The sequence below is a fragment of the Pongo abelii genome, chromosome 8 (assembly GCF_028885655.2).
Source record: "Pongo abelii isolate AG06213 chromosome 8, NHGRI_mPonAbe1-v2.0_pri, whole genome shotgun sequence".
NCBI classification, from domain to species: Eukaryota; Metazoa; Chordata; class Mammalia; order Primates; family Hominidae; genus Pongo; species Pongo abelii.
Window position 1 is genome coordinate 139,994,772 of NC_071993.2, and position 19,746 is coordinate 140,014,517.

Sequence of the window (19,746 nt, forward strand, 5' to 3'; positions counted from 1 at the left end):
TGTGGGATTCCAGGGTGGGTACATCTAGGTGGAAGCCTTGGGGTCACAGTGGCTCACAAGCCGTATGGGGATGGGTGGAGTGGGGCGTGTGCGGCTGTGGAGTTCATCGCAGGACCCGGCTTGGAAGGACCAAGGCCATTTCGTGTTGGGCCCTGGTTGCTCCAGGGTTTTGCTCAGTGAGGTAAGAGAAGGGGCCTGGGAAGAAGTTGCCGTCCTCTGTGGCGGGAGAAGGGGAGGCTTCTGGCTGTTCAGGGGAGCTGTAGACCCGTTACGGCCATGGCCCTCGAGCACACCCCGTGGTGAGGCTCTGGGACAGGGCTTGTGTGGGGTGTGGGGAGTGTCAGGCTGTGGGGCCTCCTTGGAAGAGGCAACCCCCAACACAGACGCCAGTGGGGAAGCGGCTCCACAGCTGCCTTGCCAGACCCTCAGGCCACACGGCCACCTGGATGCACTGTCCCACAGCACAGGCGGGCAGGGGGTGCCCAGAGCCAGTAAACCCCTTTGGCCGAGGCCGGCGCTGGGATTCCAGCCCAAATGATGTGGCTTGGTGCTCACAGGAGAGGAGAGAAGGGAAGGTGGTGCCCAGTGTAGGCCCGCACCTGAGCCCAGAACACCGCATCTGTGCCCGGGACACCCCACCTGAACCCAGGACACCGCGCCTGAGCCAGGGAAACCTCACCTGAGCCTGGGACACCTCGCCTGAGCCTGGTGTATTAGTGCGTTTTTATGCTGCTATAAAGAACTGCCCAAGACTGGGTAATGTATAAAGAAAAGAGGCTTAACTGACTCACAGTTCTGTGTGGCTGGGGAGGCCTCAGGAAATTCACAGTCATGGTGGCAGAGGGGACTCCTCTGGGTGGCTCAAGGGCCATCTGGGGGAGTTGGCTGGAAACTGGAGGAGCCCCTCTCCCTGGACTGCCCAGCCTTGGCCAGCCTGTGTGGTGTGCAGTGAGGTGCTGACTGATTGAGAAGCATACACTCCCCAAAGCCCTGTTTGGAGGCACCCGTCTTCCACCTGGGTGGGCCACAGGCTCGGGACACAGAGCCTGGCCTTGCGATGTCACACACCCCTGTGGCACCCGGCCTTCCTGAGGCATTGAGGGGCAAGTGACTCGGGATGGGCTACAGGGCCTGGGTGGGGCCCCAGCTTTCCCCCAGCCTCTGGCCTTGGGGCCCTCAGCACAGGGCCAGCCAGGCTGAGGTTGTACTTCGTGCATCCGGAATTGGTGGATTCTTGGTCTCACTAACTTCAAGAATGAAGCCGCAGACCCTCGCGGTGAGTGTTACAGCTCTTAAGGCGGCGCGTCTGCGGTTGTTCCTTCCTCCCGGTGGGCTCGTGGTCTCGCTGGCTTCAGGAGTGAAGCTGCAGATCTTCATAGTGCGTGTTATAGCTCATAAAAGCACTGTGGACCCAAAGAGTGAGCAGTAGCAAGATTTATTGCGAAGAGCGAAAGAGCAAAGCTTCCACAGTGTGGAAGGGGACCCGAGCGGGTTGCCACTGCTGGCTGGGGCAGCCTGCTTTTATTCTCTTATCTGGCCCCACCCACATCCTGCTGATTGGTAGAGCCGAGTGGTCTGTATTGACAGGGCGCTGATTGGTGCGTTTACAATCCCTGAGCTAGACAGAAAGGTTCTCCACGTCCCCACGAGACTCAGGAGCCCAGCTGGCTTCACCCAGTGGATCCCGCACCGGGGCTGCAGGTGGAGCTGCCTGCCAGTCCCGCGCGTGCGCCCGCACGCCTCAGCCCTTGGGTGGTCGATGGGACTGGGCGCCGTGGGGCAGGGGGCGGCGCTCGCAGGGGAGGCTCGGGCCGCACAGGAGCCCACGGAGGGGCGCCGGTGGGCCGGCACTGCTGGGGGACCCAGTACACCCTCCGCAGCCGCTGGCCCGGGTGCTAAGCCCGTCATTGCCCGGGGCCGGCAGGGCCGGCCGGCTGCTCCGAGTGCGGGGCCCGCCAAACCCGCGCCCACCCGGAACTCCAGCTGACCCGCAAGCGCCGCGCGCAGCCCCGGTTCCCGCTCGCGCCTCTCCCTCCACACCTCCCCGCAAGCTGAGGGAGCCGGCTCCGGCCTTGGCCAGCCCAGAAAGGGGCTCCCACAGGGCAGCGGGGGGCTGAAGGGCTCCTCAAGTGCCGCCAAAGTGGGAGCCCAGGCAGAGGAGGCGCCGAGAGCGAGCGAGGGCTGTGAGGACTGCCAGCACGCTGTCACCTCTCATTCGGACATCAGAGACCATGGACTTGGGGTAACTGTGCAGGCCCCACGTGGCAGGTGCTGGGCTCTCCGCGGTGGGGGCGGGGACGTCTCTCCGCGGTGGGGGCGGGGACGTCTCTCCGCGGTGGGGGCGGGGACGTCTCTCCGCGGTGGGGGCGGGGACGTCTCTACGTGGTGGGGGCGGGGACGTCTCTACGCGGTGGGGGCGGGGACGTCTCTACGCGGTGGGGGCGGGGACGTCTCTACGTGGTGGGGGCGGGGACGTCTCTCTCCGCGGTGGGGGCGGGGACGTCTCTCCGCGGTGGGGGCGGGGACGTCTCTCTCCGCGGTGGGGGCGGGGACGTCTCTCTCCGCGGTGGGGGCGGGGACGTCTCTCCGCGGTGGGGGCGGGGACGTCTCTCCGCGGTGGGGGCGGGGACGTCTCTCCGCGGTGGGGGCGGGGACGTCTCTCCGCGGTGGGGGCGGGGACGTCTCTCCGCGGTGGGGGCGGGGACGTCTCTCCGCGGTGGGGGCGGGGACGTCTCTCCGCGGTGGGGGCGGGGACGTCTCTCCGCGGTGGGGGCGGGGACGTCTCTCCGCGGTGGGGGCGGGGACGTCTCTCCGCGGTGGGGGCGGGGACGTCTCTACGCGGTGGGGGCGGGGACGTCTCTCTCCGCGGTGGGGGCGGGGACGTCTCTACGTGGTGGGGGCGGGGACGTCTCTACGTGGTGGGGGCGGGGACGTCTCTCTCCGCGGTGGGGGCGGGGACGTCTCTCCGCGGTGGGGGCGGGGACGTCTCTACGCGGTGGGGGCGGGGACGTCTCTCCGCGGTGGGGGCGGGGACGTCTCTCCGCGGTGGGGGCGGGGACGTCTCTCCGCGGTGGGGGCGGGGACGTCTCTCCGCGGTGGGGGCGGGGACGTCTCTACGCGGTGGGGGCGGGGACGTCTCTCTCCGCGGTGGGGGCGGGGACGTCTCTACGTGGTGGGGGCGGGGACGTCTCTACGTGGTGGGGGCGGGGACGTCTCTACGTGGTAGGGGCGGGGACGTCTCTACGCGGTGGGGGCGGGGACGTCTCTCTCCGCGGTGGGGGCGGGGACGTCTCTCCACCATGGGGATGCAGACACCCCTACCGGGTTCTTCTTTCCACATTCACGTCTCTGCTATGGCTGGGCCCTTCTGCCTCCCCAGGGAAGCTGTGTAACCAGAACAGAACCCGTATTTCCTCTTGCTGGGCCATCCCCTCTGCAGCTTTGCTCACGTGGGCTGGTCCTCTGTCCACAGTCCCCCTCGTTCCTCTCCCCACCGCCTGGCCTCTTGCCTGGGTCGGAATTCCTGGATGAGCAGGACAGAGCAGCCTTGGGAACCACACCTGTCAACCCTGGAAGCGATTATGGGACCACAGCAGCCTCCGGCAGCAGGCCCAGGCCCCACCCTCGAAGCCCATGCAGACCTGCTCTCAAGGACTCTACCTTGGAGGGGGAAACGCAACTCTGGGACCCCTGCCCCCATGCGTGGTCCATATGGTCCTATGGTCCCACGGCGACCATGGGATCAGGTTCTCTGGTGAGAACTAAACCAGGGGCAATGCTGTTGTTCGCTCATGTTTATGGAGTCTGAGGCGAGCTAGTCAGGACGGGAAGCTTCTGACCCCAAGAGCACTGAGGACCCAGGCTCCTTCCAGCTGTGGCTGTGCCATCCTCAACATGTAGATTTCACCTCATAGCACATCATGGTTGCCAAGCTCCAGCCATCAAATTCCATCCCAGCCTGCAGACAGGAAGGAAAAAGAGCAAGCCTTTCCTTTTATGGAGGTCTCTTGAACCAGAACTTAGTCAAATGGCCACACGTGTTTCAAGGGAGGCTGGCTGTGCACCTGGCCAGGAATGGGGGGGTCTATTTCTTTTCCTTCTTTTTTTTTTTTTTTTTTTTTGAGACAGAGTCTCCATCTGTTGCCAGGCTGGAATGCAGTGGCAAGATCTAGGCTCACTGCAACCTCCACCTCCCGGGTTCCAGTGATTCTCCTGCCTCAGCCTTCAGTAGCTGGGACTACAGGCGCCTGCCACCACACCCAGCTGATTTTTGTATTTTTAGTAGAGGCCAGGTTTCACCATGTTGGCCAGGATGGTCTCGATCTCTTGACCTTGTGATCTGCCCACCTTGGCCTCCCAAAGTGCTGGGATTACAGGTGTGACATTTCTAAGGGACACTGGGAGGCTGGCCGCACACCCGGCCAGGAATTGGGGGTCTGTTACTAAGGGACCCTGGTTCTCTGACTCCCTCCCATTTCTTCAGTCAGCAAGAATGGGGCCCAGGGAGAGGCACAGGATTCTGGGAAGTCTCAGGCCCTGTCCCTGCAGGGCTGGGGCTCAGCGATGCGGAGAAGGGAGGGGAGCGACCCCCACAGCCCAGAGAGCAAAGCTGCTTGTGATGGGGCTGCTCCCCTCCCTTCTGAGTGAGTCCTGTGGCCCCAAGCCCTGGGGCTCTTCCTCTCCTAGGGCCTGATATTGGTGGGGGGGCTGCCTCACCCCGTCGTGGGTCCACCGGTATTTGGGGGCTGCCTCACCCCGTTGTGGGTCCGCCGCTATTTGGGGGCTGCCTCACCCCGTCGTGGGTCCGCCGCTATTTGGGGGCTGCCTCACCCCGTCGTGGGTCCGCCGCTATTTGGGGGCTGCCTCATCCTGTTGTGGGTATTTAGGGGCTGCCTCACCCTGTTGTGGGTATTTAGGGGCTGCCTCACCCTATCGTGGGTCAGCTGATATTTAGGGGCCGAGGTCTCCAAGCTCCTCAAAGGTGGCAGGACATTCTGGGGCTGGGATTCCCAGGAAAAATCCTTCTCAAGCCCCTTTAAAGGCCACCAGGACAGTCCTGGGTCCAGCCTCTGTCCTGAGGGTTGTGGGATGCAGGCTCCGCGGGGGGCTCCAGCTGCAGCTCCTCAGGGGGTGGTTCTAGGCCTCAAGAGCCTCCTTCCAAAGACGAGGTCTCCTGGGGTCAGGGGTTATAGGGACCCACCCTGGTCTCTGCCCAGGCTGTTGAGCACCCCAAGTCCCTCCAGCACCCCGACCCTACCCAGGCTGGACTCATGGCAGGGCCAGAAAGACAGGCAGGTCTGCAGCAGGCGGAGCTCAGCCACGTCCCCATTATCTTAACGCATCTCTTGCCTCTTGTCACAAAGAATTAAAATCCGTAATAAGAACATTTAAGAGCTCTTCATAATTGTGTGGCCATTAGCCGACTGCACGGGGTGTCAATCTAGCCATCTCGCTCCAGTCCCAATGAATTGTGATAAAAATGTCAATTAGATTATCTTGGCCACTAGCACGGTGATGAGTAGCCAGGAGTGTCCCTCGAGTCACCCTAACAGCGGGAGCCGCTCCGTGCCGTGCTAAAGCCACTCCAGGACAGCAGGACGGGCCGCTGGGGGTCAGCGTGTGGGCCCAGCAAGCGGGGCCATCCCAGGAACCCACGCCCCGGCCCCTTGGAGCCCGGCTGGAGAGGCTGTGGGGCCAGAGGGAGGCATGGGGGAGGGGCAGAGGAGGGTAACCCCTGGGAACAGGACAGAGGTGGGGGATCCAGGCCCCTCGGAGGGTGCAAAGCCCTGAGCTCAGCAAGGAGGGGCAGGGAGCTCCCAGGGCCCAGCCTTGTGCTTGGGAAAGGGGCCGGGAGGGGGATGGGCAGCTGAGCGGCCCCAGGGCCTCAGGTCCACCCCCTTGGCCAGGTCCCCTTGGCCCTGTCCCCACGGCTCTGTCCCCTCCGCCCTGTCCTCACGGCCCTGTCCCCTCGGCCCTGTCCCCTCAGGGCTCTCGTTCCACCTGCCCTTCCCAGGAACCACGGCTGCCTTTTTTTCTTACGGGTGAAGACGTATTGGAAATTGATTTCTGTGTTGGAAATGGGATAATTAAATTGGTTGTTTCCATCTTCATCATCGTCATCATAAAACGAGGACAGCCGGGTGAGGCTGGCATGAGGTGACACCCTCGTCTCGCGCAAGGGAGCATTAATTGAATACAAATGGCCTCTCCTGAAGTTGCTGAGTTATATTTCAGAGATATGGGATAATGATGCCATTTAATCATTTTTACAAGATATAAAATTACTGGCTCCTCTGGGAAGATCATTAAGGAAAACAATTGTTCACAGCAATTGAAGATAGAGTTTTAATAATTTAACACAGAAATTAAACTATTAGAGACCAGTGTTGGATGAGGCAACTTAGTAGAAATTTATATACAAGCGTCTGTGAACATTTTAATTTTATTAACCCGCCTAATTCCTTCATCCAAATCCATCTGAAAGGCCTCTTGGCCGTGCCTGTGAGCTGCAGCCCAGAGCCCCTGTGTTTCCAGGGAGGATGGCCAGGGTGTGGCTCAAGGGACATCCCGAGGATACCCAGGCCAGGCCCCCAGGCTGCAGGGGAGGGGCTGAGCTGCCAAAGCAGGGAGAGGCGGGGGCGGGGTAGGGGCCTACAGGGGCTGCGAGGTGCACCTGGGGATTAAAAGCGGGATGGCTGCAGGGTGCTGGCCACGCCCTTTGACCTTCCCACAGCCTTTTGGGTGGGAACTTTGGGGACCTACCTTCCAGGCCACATGTGTGTGACCCCAGTAAGTATGGGACAGGGGGCATCGGCTGTGCCCAGGCCCCCCCAGCCCACTCTGCTGTGGCCCAGACCTGATGGGGCCCTGTTGCCCCACCGTGTCCAGAGAGGCCGCCTCCACCGGCGCAGTGAGGGGCTGAGGCCGTGTTCCAGAGCCCAGGCTGCCGGGAACTCACACTCTTTAGAGGGTCCTTGCCAGGTGCTCGTCGCAGGGTAAGGGGGGCTTTAAACGGGGGCTTGGACTTGATCACCTCCAAATGGGGAAGCCGGGAAAGTTACTGGAGACACAGCATGAGCTTGCTGTGCAGGAACGGAGGCTGACGGGAGCCAGAAAGGATCCCTAAACATTGCCGTCTGGTGTGGCTTTGGCTGTGGGCCATGAGGGAGTGCTTCCTAAAAACCCTCATTCTAAATGTGTAAAAATTTTCAATCTGTAAACTAATAAATGGACATTTTTAGAGGGTGGAAGAACTGAAGGCACCAGATTGGACAGCTTGTTGGGGGTGCCCCTCCACCACCTGGGACCCGAGCAGGACGAGGCCTCGTGGGAGGGAAGTCACCTCCCCCAGCACACAGTCAGGAAGCTGGGGGGCAGCCCCCAGCCTGGGCACAGCAAGCCTCACCTCGTGCTCCCCTGAAGGCCGAGGCCAGGTTTCCAGCCGCTTTCTGGGGAGGAGACGGGGCTGCTGAGTGTGTGGCGTGGGGCTTGGGCTGACCTTGTCACTACCCAAGCGGGGACAGCAGTGCAGGAGCGTCCCTGCCTCCCCTGGTCCCAGGGGCCCTCTGACATCGGAGAGGCCCGGGCTGGGGGCCTGCCGGCCGGGTGAGCCTCTGCTGGAAGTCCCGGCCACCGACCTGCATGGTTTCTGTGCTTGGGACTTGCAGGCTGAGGGCCGAGCACCGTGAGACCACCCTCCGTCCCCCATTATCTCCAATAAATTCCAAGGCATCTGCTCTTGGCTTATAGTTTTTAGGGTTACATAAATTTCACCTATGCAATTTTTTTATGCTTGAATATATTACAGAATGCCACTTCTGTTATGGAAGCTAATTGATGATGTGATTTGTTATGTTGCCGGGACATAATTCAGAAAGTTATTTTAAAGCCTGTGATGCGTGGATCAGCACTCACTGTTTAATATTTCTCACATGCGTGGACACAGCGTAGGGTAAAAAATGTGGTGCTGCGTGGATGAAATATTTCCAGAAGCTTTTATTCTTGTTGTTTGGGTGAGCGCCAGCAGTTCCATAGAAGGAAGCCCATATTTCCAACGCAGCTCTGATTTGAATTTATTTCCTGGTCATTAGTTAGCTTTTTTTTTTTTTCCTAAACTGAAATAAGTATGTGTATATATTTGAAAAAAGAAAATTCAAACAAAAGAGGGGAATCACACATAACCTTTCAATATTATCAAAGATGTGCATTTGAAATTTTTACGTCAAATTAATTATAGATTCACAGGAAGTTGCAAAAACAGTGCACAGAGCAGCGGGTCCACTCCCCGGCCTTCCCCAGCAGTGACTCTGCACAGCTGCAGCAAATGGCAAAGCCGGGAAATGAGACTGGTTCAAGCGCTCGGTGAACTGCGGGTGCCATGGTTCCTTTCTCAGGTAGGGATTGGCGTTGCTGCCACGATCAAGACACACAACTGGTGTGTCAGCAGCGGGCCCCTGTGCCAGGCACACTAACTGTGCAGTGCTAGAGCTCTGCCACCTTGGGTTGCTCTGCATGCTGCACCCTGCAGTGTATGAAGCTTCTGATGCTGGCTTTGTCCTCAGCCCAACTCCTGGAGGTCTGTCCGGGCCGGAGCCACCGTTCTTTGCTTCTGTTGCTGGGCAGCGTTAACCCCAAGTGGACAGAGCGGAGTTTGACCATTTGCTTGTGGACGGACACAGGGTTGCTGTAAACACTTGTGTGTGTGTTTGTGTGAAAGTGCATTTCCCGCCCTCTGGGCTAAACGCCTAAAAGTGCAATGGCTGGGTTGTGGCTTTATAAGAATCAGGTCAACTGGTTTCCAAAGAGGCTGCACCACAATGTGTGAGAGGCTGTTTCCTGGTGTCCTCACCAGCATTTGATGTTATCTTTATTCTTTTTTAAATTTCAGCTATGGGACTAGGTACGTAGACCTTTTTTTATTTTTGAGACAGAGTCTCGCTCTGTCACCCAGGCTGGAGTGCAGTGACACAATCTCGGCTCAGTGCAATCTCCGCCTCCCGGGTTCGAGTGATTCTCCTGTCTCAGCCTCCCGAGTAGCTGAGACTACAGGTGTGTGCCACTGTGCACAGCTAATTTTTGTATTTTTAGTAGAGACGGGGTTTCACCGTGTTGACCAGGATGGTCTTAATCTATTGACCTTGTGATCCACCTGCCTCGGCCTCCCAAAGTGCTGGGATTACAGGCGTGAGCCAGCACGCCCGGCCCGTAGACCTATTTTGGACAATTTTGGGGCCACCTGTCCTGACCCAGCTGTCTGAGCTCTTGTCGGCCTGGCGTCAGTGCCCTGCAGGAGTTGGGTGGGTGCCAAGCTGGGCGAGTGGGCCCCACGGGCGCAGCGTGGGCAGGAACGCCTTCGGCAGACCCTTCCCTCCCTCATGGCGCCATTGCCCTGCTGCCCCGTCAGACATGGAGGGGATTCTGAAGTTGCACAGGCAGCCTTGACCTCACGTGGCTCCCGCACTGAGCTCCTGTGGCCCACGCGGGAGGGGCTGCCCCCCGGCCTTCCCATGTCGAGTCCCAGGCTGAAGAAACAGCCCCATGCGGAGGGCGGGCAGGAGTGCTGGCGGGAACACGTGTGGCTCACGCTCTGGCCCTTCAGGGCTGTCCTGGGCCTTCCCCTGTTCCTGGCCAGAGCCCGTGTGTGTGGCTGGAGGGCGCGTCCCCAGAAGGCTCTGCAGGCCCCATGGTCCTCCCATGGACCAATACACCCTTTGACCCCCCCCAGCCCCCACCCATCCGGCCGAGTTGGGGGAGACATATCCAGAAGGTCAGAAAGGCCATCTGGAAGGCACGTCTCTTCCCCCAGGAGCCCCTGGATGCAGCAGCCCACCAGGAGTGTTCACGGAAGAAAAGCATCACTTCACGAGAAGCTCCACGTGGTGCTTGCTGGCACAGACTCCGCGGCCCACGAGCCTCCTTATTCTGGAAGTTTCCTCCTGAGGGGCCCTGCGCGTGTGCAGGGGACGTGGCCTGCGCCAGTGTGAACCCCACCCCCATGCCCACTCTGGAAAGCTGCTGGGTTCAGGGGGCGCATTTCTTGCGCGACAGCATCCCAGAAGGTGCTGGGCCAGAAGCCCCCCACCCAGAGCCTCGAGTCACAGAAACCACACACAGAGACTGGCTTTTGTTGTTTACTAGAACACTCAAATCAAAAACAGGCTCACGGTCTGAACAGTGCTTCTGGTCTAAGCAACTCAGCACCAGCGCCGCCAAGGGGAGGCCACCCTTGTCCTGGCCCCAGGGAGAGACGCGACTCCAGCCCCGACGCAGACCCCGTGGCGCACACAGGCAGGCAGAGCTGGAGGTCCAGGCGGCTGCCTGGCGGGAAGTCACTGGGGGAGGGTCTCTGGCTGAGGCTGCACCAAGGGCTGGGGAGACGCCCAGGAAGGGGAGAGAGAGCTGGGAGCTGGGGATGGGTTGGCAGAGGGGCAGAGGTAAGTGCTGGGGCCCCAGCAGCTGACGGGAGGCAGGTCCTGCACTATCCGATGGCTTGGTGCGGCAGCCCATACAGGACCAAGTTGAGTGTGGTGGGAAGGAGCTCGGAGCTTTGGAGCAACAGCAGCTTGTCCTTCAAGGTCTGAGAAGTCTCGTCTGTGGAGAAAGGGGTGGGAGCTATGAACCCCGAGGCCCCGCAGGACGTCCAGTCCGGCGAGGGCCAGGGCACAGGGGCAGGAAGTGGCGGCTGCTCCGACTGAGGGCGCTCTGGGGAACACACTGCCATTTGCCAGGCCTCCCAGGGCGCCCCCACCACCTGCACCCCTCCCACACCGAGGTGTCCAGGCCCGCACAGCCGGGTAACAGCACTGGGACTGGACCCCCTGATCCGAAGCCACTATCCCCCTCTACCCGTCGGCCAGGCGAGCTGCTCTGCCGGGGGGGCACCCGTCTAGGGTGTGGCTGCGGCCTTAGCAGGGCTGCCTTGCAGGAAGCAGCGGCCTCTGCCCCTTTTGAACAGTCAGTCACCCAGGCTCATGCCTCCATTGCAGGGACCAGAACTTGAAGGTCATTGCTGAGCAGCAGCAGCGGAACAGCCGGCCTGGCTTTGCCCTTCCCCGATTCCCCTGCAGAGCGTCGTGTGGGCCCCACACCGGCCACACCACAGTAGCATCCGTGTCTGCGCCCTGTGCTGCATTTGCAGGGATGAGTGTGGGTTCCGTCTACCTTCCTCCTGCCCCTTGCTCCCTCTCTCCCCCAACAAGCAGGGATCCTTGGGCCCGGTATCCCCGGACCGTTGACCATGTGCTCTTTACACGATAAGCTCCTGGTGAGCGGTGGATACTGAAGGCCTCTGGGGGAAGCCTTCTTAGTCAGGGCAGACCACCCCTTCCGTGCACTGCTGAGCGCCTCAACTCAGGGTCCCGGGAAGCTCCTCTGTGGCTCCTCCCCAGGGTCCCGGGAAGCTCCTCTGTGGCTCCTCCCGCCTCACCGTAGCAGGAGGGTTTTGCTGACTCTGAAGGACGGCTGGGTGGGGTTCCGCCTGTCCGTGTTTGAGAACAGGCCATGTCCCGTGCCCCTTCCCGACTTTTCCCCTGTGAGGCCGAGAGAGGGACGGGCTCTGGGTGCAATGTGACAGGCAGGCTGCTCTCCAGGACGCCAATGGGACACACCCCTCAACCCACGCATTCCTCTGCCAGGAGGCCTCTTCCTGGGCCGGGACTCCTGGTCATATCCAGGGGCCGTCGGGCACTGTGGTGCAGGCTGTCGGCCCCCTAGGAGTCCTTGCTTGGGGAGGGGCCCAGGCACAGCTGCCACCTGGATTTCCCACTGGTTCCCAGACAGCCCCTGGGCTCGTGGGGATTATGTGACAGGAGCTGTCAACGAGGAACCGCGATGCTTTCCCTCTGGGTTCTGGAGCCACGTGGCACTGTGGGCCGTCACTGCCGAGGGTCGCGCTACGGTGGACGGCTGGGGCGGTACAGAGACGCAGGCAACTTCCAGGCAAGAACAAGCCCTCCCTCTTTCCGGCTCCTAGTTAATGTCTGGAGTCCGGGTTCCTCCACGGAGAAGCGGAGACACCTGTCCCTGCAGGGCTGTGGGGTGCACGTGCCCCACGGGCAGCGGCTGCAGAGGGTGCTGAAGGCCGCGGGGTGCAGGCCGCCCCTCCCTTACCTTGGTTCACCACCTCGTCGCCACTCATCTTCTGAAGGAGACGCACCGTTTCTCCAACCGGCTTCCCAACGGCCAACAGATCTAGGGGAGAAGCGTCCCCTCAGGAGGGCATGGACACCTTGGCAGCCTTGCTGAAGGGTTGCGGGACAGGCCCAGGATGCCAGGGGCCCACGCACTTTCCCATAAGACGCTGGCCCGCAGCGCATTGTCCTGCAGCAGCGTCGGCCACTGGTTTGCCAGGATGCTCTTGACGCCCACCAGGCTCAGCAAGATGGCCACCTCCACGGGCTCCTCCAGGGACAGCTGTGAGGCGCTGTGGGGACCCGGCTCCCGTGGGCTGGTGCCAGGGGCCCAGCTGAGCCGCCCCCTCCCCACGCACAGCCACACCTCGCCAACTGCTGGAACGCATGTGCTCCCCGACAGCGCTCACTGTTCTTGAAACCGGACCCCAGGTCCCTGCTCCCTTGTGGGTCCCACGCCCGTCTGTCTGACCTCTCCATCCTCAGCACCCCCGCCCACCCGCTCCAGGCAGCCAGGCACCTCCTGTGCTCCACGCTCTTCATGTGCCGCTTCAAGCTCTGGTAGGACCGCGCCAGGTCCAGCAGGACTGCCACCTGGCACTCTGCCGGGACGGGAAGGGCAGCTCAACAGCCTTGGCCCAACACGGGGAGTGGGGATGGGGTGTGGGCGGGTGGGGCCTGTGCCCCCAGGGCGCAGCAGGGCATGGCACGCTGGCCACTCAGCTCTAGGCTCTGACCTCATGACCGTCAGGTTCTTTCCAGGGACCCCCTGGCCACAGTGGACCTCGCCAGCCTCAGGAGCCCAGACCCTTCACAGCCTCCTCCAGGCGACTGTGCCCGGCAACAGGAAGTGGTGGGAAGCCCACCTGGACTCCCCCAGCCTCGTCTGCCCTGGAGGGCATCTCGGTGCCCCCACCATGCCTGGACGCCCTGGCACCCCACATGAATGAGGTATATGAGGTGGAGCCCTCCCCAAGGATGGAGGGACAGGCTGCTGGGGGGCAGCACTGAGTGGGGGCTGATGTGAGGGGGCTACATGTCCGTGTGGTGGAGACATGGGAGGCTCCTGGGACGCAGGGGAGCCCCGGGCACTGGGCATGGGTTGGTCACCCTGGCCTGGGTCCTCCACGGAAGCAGGGACCGGGGACCAGTGCAACCCTGGGTAATGCCCACTTCCACTCACAGCCTGGCCGTTCCCGCAGACAGGCTGTCCAGCTGCGTGAGGCCGAGGCTGCTGGGGAGTTGGGGGAGCCCTGGCGAGGCCTCTTCTACTTTACTCACTGCCTCAGTTGGAATTAAACTTTCAAAGAGACCCATTTCTAACTCCACCTGGGATGGGCTCCCGCACCTCTGATGGCCCAGGCCCAGGCTTGCAGAGCAGAGTGGGGGTCCTGCTTGGCCCCACCCAAGTGCAGGCCCTGAGTGCCAGGTGCCACGGGACAAGTGTCCACACACCTGCTCCGCTCCATCCACTGGGCCCACGCCCCTCATGGGGGCCACAGCAACTCCCGGGTCCCTAAAAGGCTCCTGTCAACCCCACACAGTGGGGCCATCAGCAGCCCCATCAGAGAAGGTCACGGCAAGTGGGCTGGCCCTGCACAGGGGGCGTCCTGGTGGGGCTGCAGCCACAGGAGTTGAGTCAGAGGGGTGGCCTTGGCACAAGGCTGAGCCATGCCTGCCTCCTGACAGCTCGCCCTGTGGTGTCCGAGTGGCCGCGCCCGCCGTCTCCGTCAGTGCTACCCTCGGGCTGTGGCGTGTGATGGGGTGATGTGCCCCATGCGTGTGCTGTGCTCACACCACGCCCCCAGCCTGCCCTGCCATCCCCACCTCCTGCCAAAAGCCCCCCTGTGCTGGAGCTGGCTGGGGTGTCACTGTGCCGGGCATCGCAGGACCACACCTGGCAGCCCCTCCACGGCTGGTGGACAGCGAAGGGGAAGGTGAGGTCCCAAGTGCCCACGATTAGACTAGAGGGCCCTGAGGGAGGGGCCATGACCAGCGCGGTCCTGAATTGCCCACCCCAGCCTTCCTGGGCTCCTGGGCCCAGCACTGACTCCTGACCTGCCAGGTGTGAAAAGCTGGGCTGGGCGGAGTGGGGGCACTCAGAAATGAAGGGCGGGAGGGCCAGAAGCCCCTGTGGCTGCCACGTCTGTGTGGGCCAGGCAGGGGGTGCAGGGGTGGGTAGAGGTCGTCCACCTGCAGACAGGAGGGGCCTGCAGTCACAGAAGGTGGGGGGCAGGAGGGGCCTGCGGCTACAGGGCGTGGGGACAGCACCAGCAGGTGACGGTGGCCCTGCTCTGCCCTCAGGCAGATTTGTCCTGTGCCCACGGCGGGGCTGCTGAGAGGACCCCTCTCACCTTGCAAGTTCATGGCGACCAATCTCTCCACTAATATATGGGACAGGAAGCTCTCCATTCCATAGAAGAAGAAGCCGCTGCAGCTGCCCAGGGCCTGCTCCCACTGGGCCTGGCTGCAGAGAGAGGAGAGCGCTGGTCAACGGTGCCCATGCACCTGCACCAGACCCCACTGTGCGTTCTTAAAGCAGGCCACATCCTGCGTGGTCCACACCTGTCCCATTTGTGCGTTAAACTGAACTTTCATGTTCCTAATGCCCACGCCTTCCTCCTCTGTGCTCTGATCACAGGGGTCACGGCGGAGCCTAGTCAAGGGGACCCATGGTGAGCATGGACTTCTACGCTGGAATGAACACCCCTACTCGGGCAGGGCTCGCTGCAGGAAACGCTAGGAGGGGCTTTCCCAATGGCCCAGCACCTGGGGGTCAAGGCACCCCCAGTACTCCAGGCATGGGAGACAGTGACCAGACCAGGGTTCCCTCCTTCCATACAGGACCCCAGCCCTGCCCCTGCAGTGCCACCCTCTGCACACACCTGCCCCTGCAGCCCCGCCCCTGGCGTGGAGCCTGTGACATGGAACGACCCCTCCCACCCGTGGTGCTTTCTCCCTGGTTGCTCTGTTCCCTGCTGGCTGCTTCTGGACACCTCTGGACCACAGAACCCCAAGGGCATTTGGGGGGCAGAGTCTGCGAGTGGTCTCTGGAGGGGCTGCAGTGCTGGTGGTGAAGAGGCAGCCCCTGCTGCTGGACCGTGTGCTACCAGTGACCCTGGGGGCCCCAGGTCGCCATCTGTAAAGCGGGGTGACAGTGCCCCTCGCCCAGTCTCTGTGAGGATTCAAGGAGCTGGGTCTGTCTCAGCATCGCATGCTGTACATGGCAGGACTTGCAGGGCAGACCCAGGGAGCTGGGGGTGGGGGGCAGTGGCTCCCCGCTGGACCCCCAGACCTGCCACACTGCAAACGGCTCCTGGGAGCCCAGATCCGAACCTGGGAAAGTGCTTGCTTCCCAGATGTCCCGCCCATCGCGACGTGAACGTGTCTTGGAATCTTTCCAAAATGTCTTGGGTGATGGAGACAGGAGTCAGCATTTCTGCAAGGAGAACAGGGTGGATACAGACCACGGTGTTTCATCAGACACAGGTGTGCAGGGCTGGGGTCCCTGGGGAGGGTCACAGTGAATGCAGGCGCATATGTCAGTGCCCTGCCATGCCCTGGTGGGGTGATGGTAGAACCAGGCTAGCCAGAGAGAAAACCTCAACAAATTAAAATATTTACAGCCAAAACGGGGCAAGCACATATGCAGATTTCGGAGCCTCGAGGAGTGGGGCACCAGCTGCTGCCCACAACTGCAGGACGGCAGGAGGCCCGAGGCTGGCGTGTGCCTGAACGGGGAGCCCTGTGCAGCACCCACCTGGGCCCTGGGCCTCCTCATATGGGTCCACGATGACTGGGTCCCGGTCAAGGAGAAACGGGAGCACAGGGCGGGGTCTGGGGCCCCCCCCAGGGCCCATCAAAGGATACACTTGAAGTTGTCCGAGTCGACTATGACGCAGTCAGGGGGGATGGTCCGGGGGACGCTGCCCTGCAACCACAGACCAGGGTCAGCAGGTGCAGGGGCCAGGAGCCTGACCTCCCGCTGTGCCCAGGAGCCCGATCCCCTACCACAGGCCCCCACCCACCTTCTTGCCCTTCTTCGCTAGGCTTCTCCTTTTGGGGTCTCTGCTTCTTCCCTCCTTTTTCACACCACCTTCTGTTGAAGACAAGAAAGACGCAGGGATGTTTGGCAGCAGCTCGAGGCAGCCCTCCGGCCGCACTGTCGGTTAATTTCATGTTATGCAAATTTCACTTCACTGAAAAAAAAACAAGTTGTGAGAACAAGCGGTTTTAATTTTTGTAAAGTTGACATGGCAATAACTTCCGAGATGCAAGGTTCACAGGGTTGGGGAAAGTCCTCAAGAAAGAACCAGTCTCCAAAGGCTCCAAGGCCCACCTGGCTTGGAGCCACACATCCCACTGGGTACTCACCAGTGTACCTGCCGTGCCCGGGCCCCTCGCTGGTTCCAGGGCCTTCTGTACAGGGATTTACAACCTGCCCCTTTCGACATGAACACTTCTTTTGCAGGCTCTGAGTAGACAGTCATGTGCCTGGGAAGGATGGCCACTTCCCTCCTGTTTCTGCCCCCGACTTTCCTTTCTGTGTGCCTATGCTGGGGCCTCCAGCAGACAGCAGAACGGACGCATGGATGGGGCCCACTGCCTGACCGCCTTCAAAGAGGCTGCTTCTGAGGGAATCCCCATTAAAAAGGAGGCTGTCTCTAGCTTTTGGTGGATTTCTTTATCAGGATGGGGCATTGCGTTTGGTTCCTGGCTCACGAAGTAAATGTGTGCATTTTATCAAATGCTTTTACCCTGCGCTGACTGAAACGCTCACACCACTGTTCCTCTAGGACATCTGTAGCGTTTTAAGGTTAAACTGGGGCTGGGCACAGTGGCTTATGCCTGTAATCCCGGTGTTTTGGGAGGCCGAGGTGGGAGGATCGCTTGAGCCCAGGAGGTGGAGGCTGCAGTGAGCTGTGATTGTGCCACTGCACTCCAGCCTGGGTGACACAGCGAGACCCCATCAGGAAGTGGGGAGGAAGGGAAGAGAAAAGGCTGAACTGAGTGATGACAGCTTATCTTTTCATGTATTTTTTGTGCTGTTCTGGAGCAGTCTGGGAGGAGTTAGGCTGGCCTAGGGAAGGATGGGAGGAGCTGTCTACTTTTCTATTACTGGGGAGATTTATCTAACACTGACATGATCTGTTTCTTGACAGTCTGGCAGAATTCAGTGAAAACATGGAAAAACAGATATATTTTTTGTGGGAAGACTTAAACCCATCGACGTCCTTTTTTATTGGTTATGAGACTATTCAGGTTTGCTTTCTTCCTGGCATCTGAAAGTGTTTTCTCCTAGTATTTTGTCCTTGCTGCCCAGGGGTTTTGCTGTGTTGATTCAAGGTTGCTCAGAGACTTCCGTGTTCTCTTGTCACCGCTGGTGTGTCATTAGCGCTGTGTCTCTTTCGTTTCTGTCATTCTCAGCTGCTCTTCTCTATGGCATCTCTGTTTCCTTGGTGTCTTCTGCATGTGCTCCTCTGCTCACCTTGGGCTCATTCTGCCTCCTTGCTCTGACTTCTTTTTTTTTTTTTTTTTTTTTTTTGAGATGGAGTCTTGCTCTTTTGCCCAGGCTGGAGTGCAGTGGTGCAATCTCGGCTCACTGCAAGCTCCATCTCCCGGGTTCACACCATTCTCCTGCCTCAGCCTCCCAAGTAGCTGGGACTACAGGTGCCCACCACCATGCCCGGCTAATTTTTTGTATTTTTAGTAGAGACGGGGTTTCACCGTGTTAGCCAGGATGGTCTCGATCTCCTGACCTTGGGTGATCCGCCTGCCTTGGCCTCCCAAAGTGCTGGGATTACAGGCGTGAGCCACTGTGCCCGGCCAACTCTGACTTCTTAAATCATATGCTGAGCTTCTGAATTCCTGGCGCTTTTCCTATTCCAACGTTGGCATTTACAGCTGCAACACCTTCTAAGTTATGTTTAGCAACATCTCGCTAGTTTTTGACATTTCCATGATCATTTCATGTCTTCTGAGTCCCATGAGATATTTAGAAGTGTGCTGTTGAATTTTCAAGTGTGCGAGGATGGAAAAAAGTCTGCTTTCGGGAACTGCTTTCTACCCTCCTCACGCTGTGCCTCAGATGTGGGCCGTCTGCCTGTGTCTGAGACACAGTGGGATTTGCTTCTCAATTTTTGACTATTCCCAGGATACTTGAAAAGATTGCAAATCGCCACTTTTGAGGCACAGAGTTCCATGTCTCTATTAAGCCAAGATTGTTAATTACGTCGCCCCGAATCCTGTCTCTTTTTGCTTTGTCTGGACCGTCAGTAATCCAGGTGCGGTAAAATCTCCCAGCGTTGGGGCTGGTCAACGGCCGCACCCCGCGGTTTTTGCTTTTTATTGCTTCTTGTATTTAGAGGCTATTTCATATCTCTGAGAAGGCGAACCTTCGATTCTCATGATGTCCATGTCCCTAATAACGCCTGGCTCTAAAGTCTGTTTCCTCTGAGAGTCAGACACCGGCCCTCCGGGTTGCTCTTAAATATTTACTCATTTTCCCTTCTCTTGGTTTATCAAGTGGGGGTCATTTGTGATGGGCGTGCTTCCTGCAGAGGGCATGCGGCTGGCACCTCTTATCTCCTCTGTCTTCTCATTGGCAGGGTTGGCCAATTTTCTTTTTTTGATATACAACATAAATGGGCCAACTTCTATCATCTTACTACTTTATTTTTATGTGTCCTGGTTTTCTACCTGTTTCTCCATTACCAGCTGTTGGATTTGATTGAGGTAACCGGCCCCTTCGTCTTCCTCATTCATTCTTCCTTCTCTATTTGTTGGGAGTTTGCACACCGACTCTCTGGTGGTGCCCTTAGCGCTTTACGGTGGTGTGGCCACACCTGGCGGCGCCCCAGACTCAGCGGTTCGCGGCTGAGGACACTCAAGACTCGGCCCATCTCTTCCTTTTGTGGCTGCTGGGTAATGCATTCAAAACCACTTAGATCACCAGCAGCCCGGCTTTCAGTGACTCTGTGGTGAAGGTTCTGTGGCTGCCGTTAACCCATTACTACAAAACGTGGGCTTGATGTGGCACCGCTTCCTGTCTGACGGTTCTGGGAGTCGGAGGTCCGAATGGGGTCACTGGGTCACAGTGACGGCGTCGCTGCTCTGCCTGGAGGCTCCCGGGGAGAATCCTTTCCTGGCTCCTGGCCACGCCCTCCATCCTCACCGTCGGCAGCGCAGCTCCCAGGCTCTTTCTCCTGCTTCTCTTGTGTGAGGGCTTTGTCATCACCTGGGCCCACCCAGATCCCCAGAATCATCTCCCATCTCAAGTCTGGAATCGCATCTGCAAAGCCCCAGGACCACGCGACGTCGCAGGCTCACAGGCACCCCTGGGCGGCCCGTGTCCTGCCAACCACACCGTTGTTGGCGCGTCTAGTCGGGCTGCTGCTTTCCTGTTCTGCCCTTGCCGCGACACTGGTGGCCACGCCGGGCGGTGGGGACGGGAAGGATGTTTCAGTAAAGCGATGTGCAGACAGCTGGGCCCCCTCGTAGAAAAAAACCTTAACCTCCACTTCACACTCCACAGAGTCCATCTCAGATGAGTTAGGTGGAAACGTGAAAGGTGGAAAACAAAAAAAGATGCATTTAGAGGATGTCATTGGAGAATATT

The 19,746-nt window shown here is 59.8% G+C and overlaps 1 protein-coding gene across 1 annotated transcript in view; it reads right to left on the bottom strand.

The window, feature by feature from the left end:
- Positions 1 to 10,117: 10,117 nt before the first annotated feature.
- The window catches only part of CFAP46 (cilia and flagella associated protein 46), a 129,201-nt gene continuing 119,572 nt past the window's right edge, over positions 10,118 to 19,746 (bottom strand). The window contains 11 exon segments of the mRNA XM_024253782.3: positions 10,118 to 10,175; positions 10,177 to 10,411; positions 10,413 to 10,472; positions 10,474 to 10,590; positions 12,109 to 12,189; positions 12,649 to 12,730; positions 14,483 to 14,595; positions 15,465 to 15,567; positions 15,889 to 15,924; positions 15,999 to 16,059; positions 16,157 to 16,227. Coding sequence (XP_024109550.2) covers positions 10,143 to 10,175; positions 10,177 to 10,411; positions 10,413 to 10,472; positions 10,474 to 10,590; positions 12,109 to 12,189; positions 12,649 to 12,730; positions 14,483 to 14,595; positions 15,465 to 15,567; positions 15,889 to 15,924; positions 15,999 to 16,059; positions 16,157 to 16,227 — 992 coding nt within the window. The 3' untranslated portion in view covers positions 10,118 to 10,142.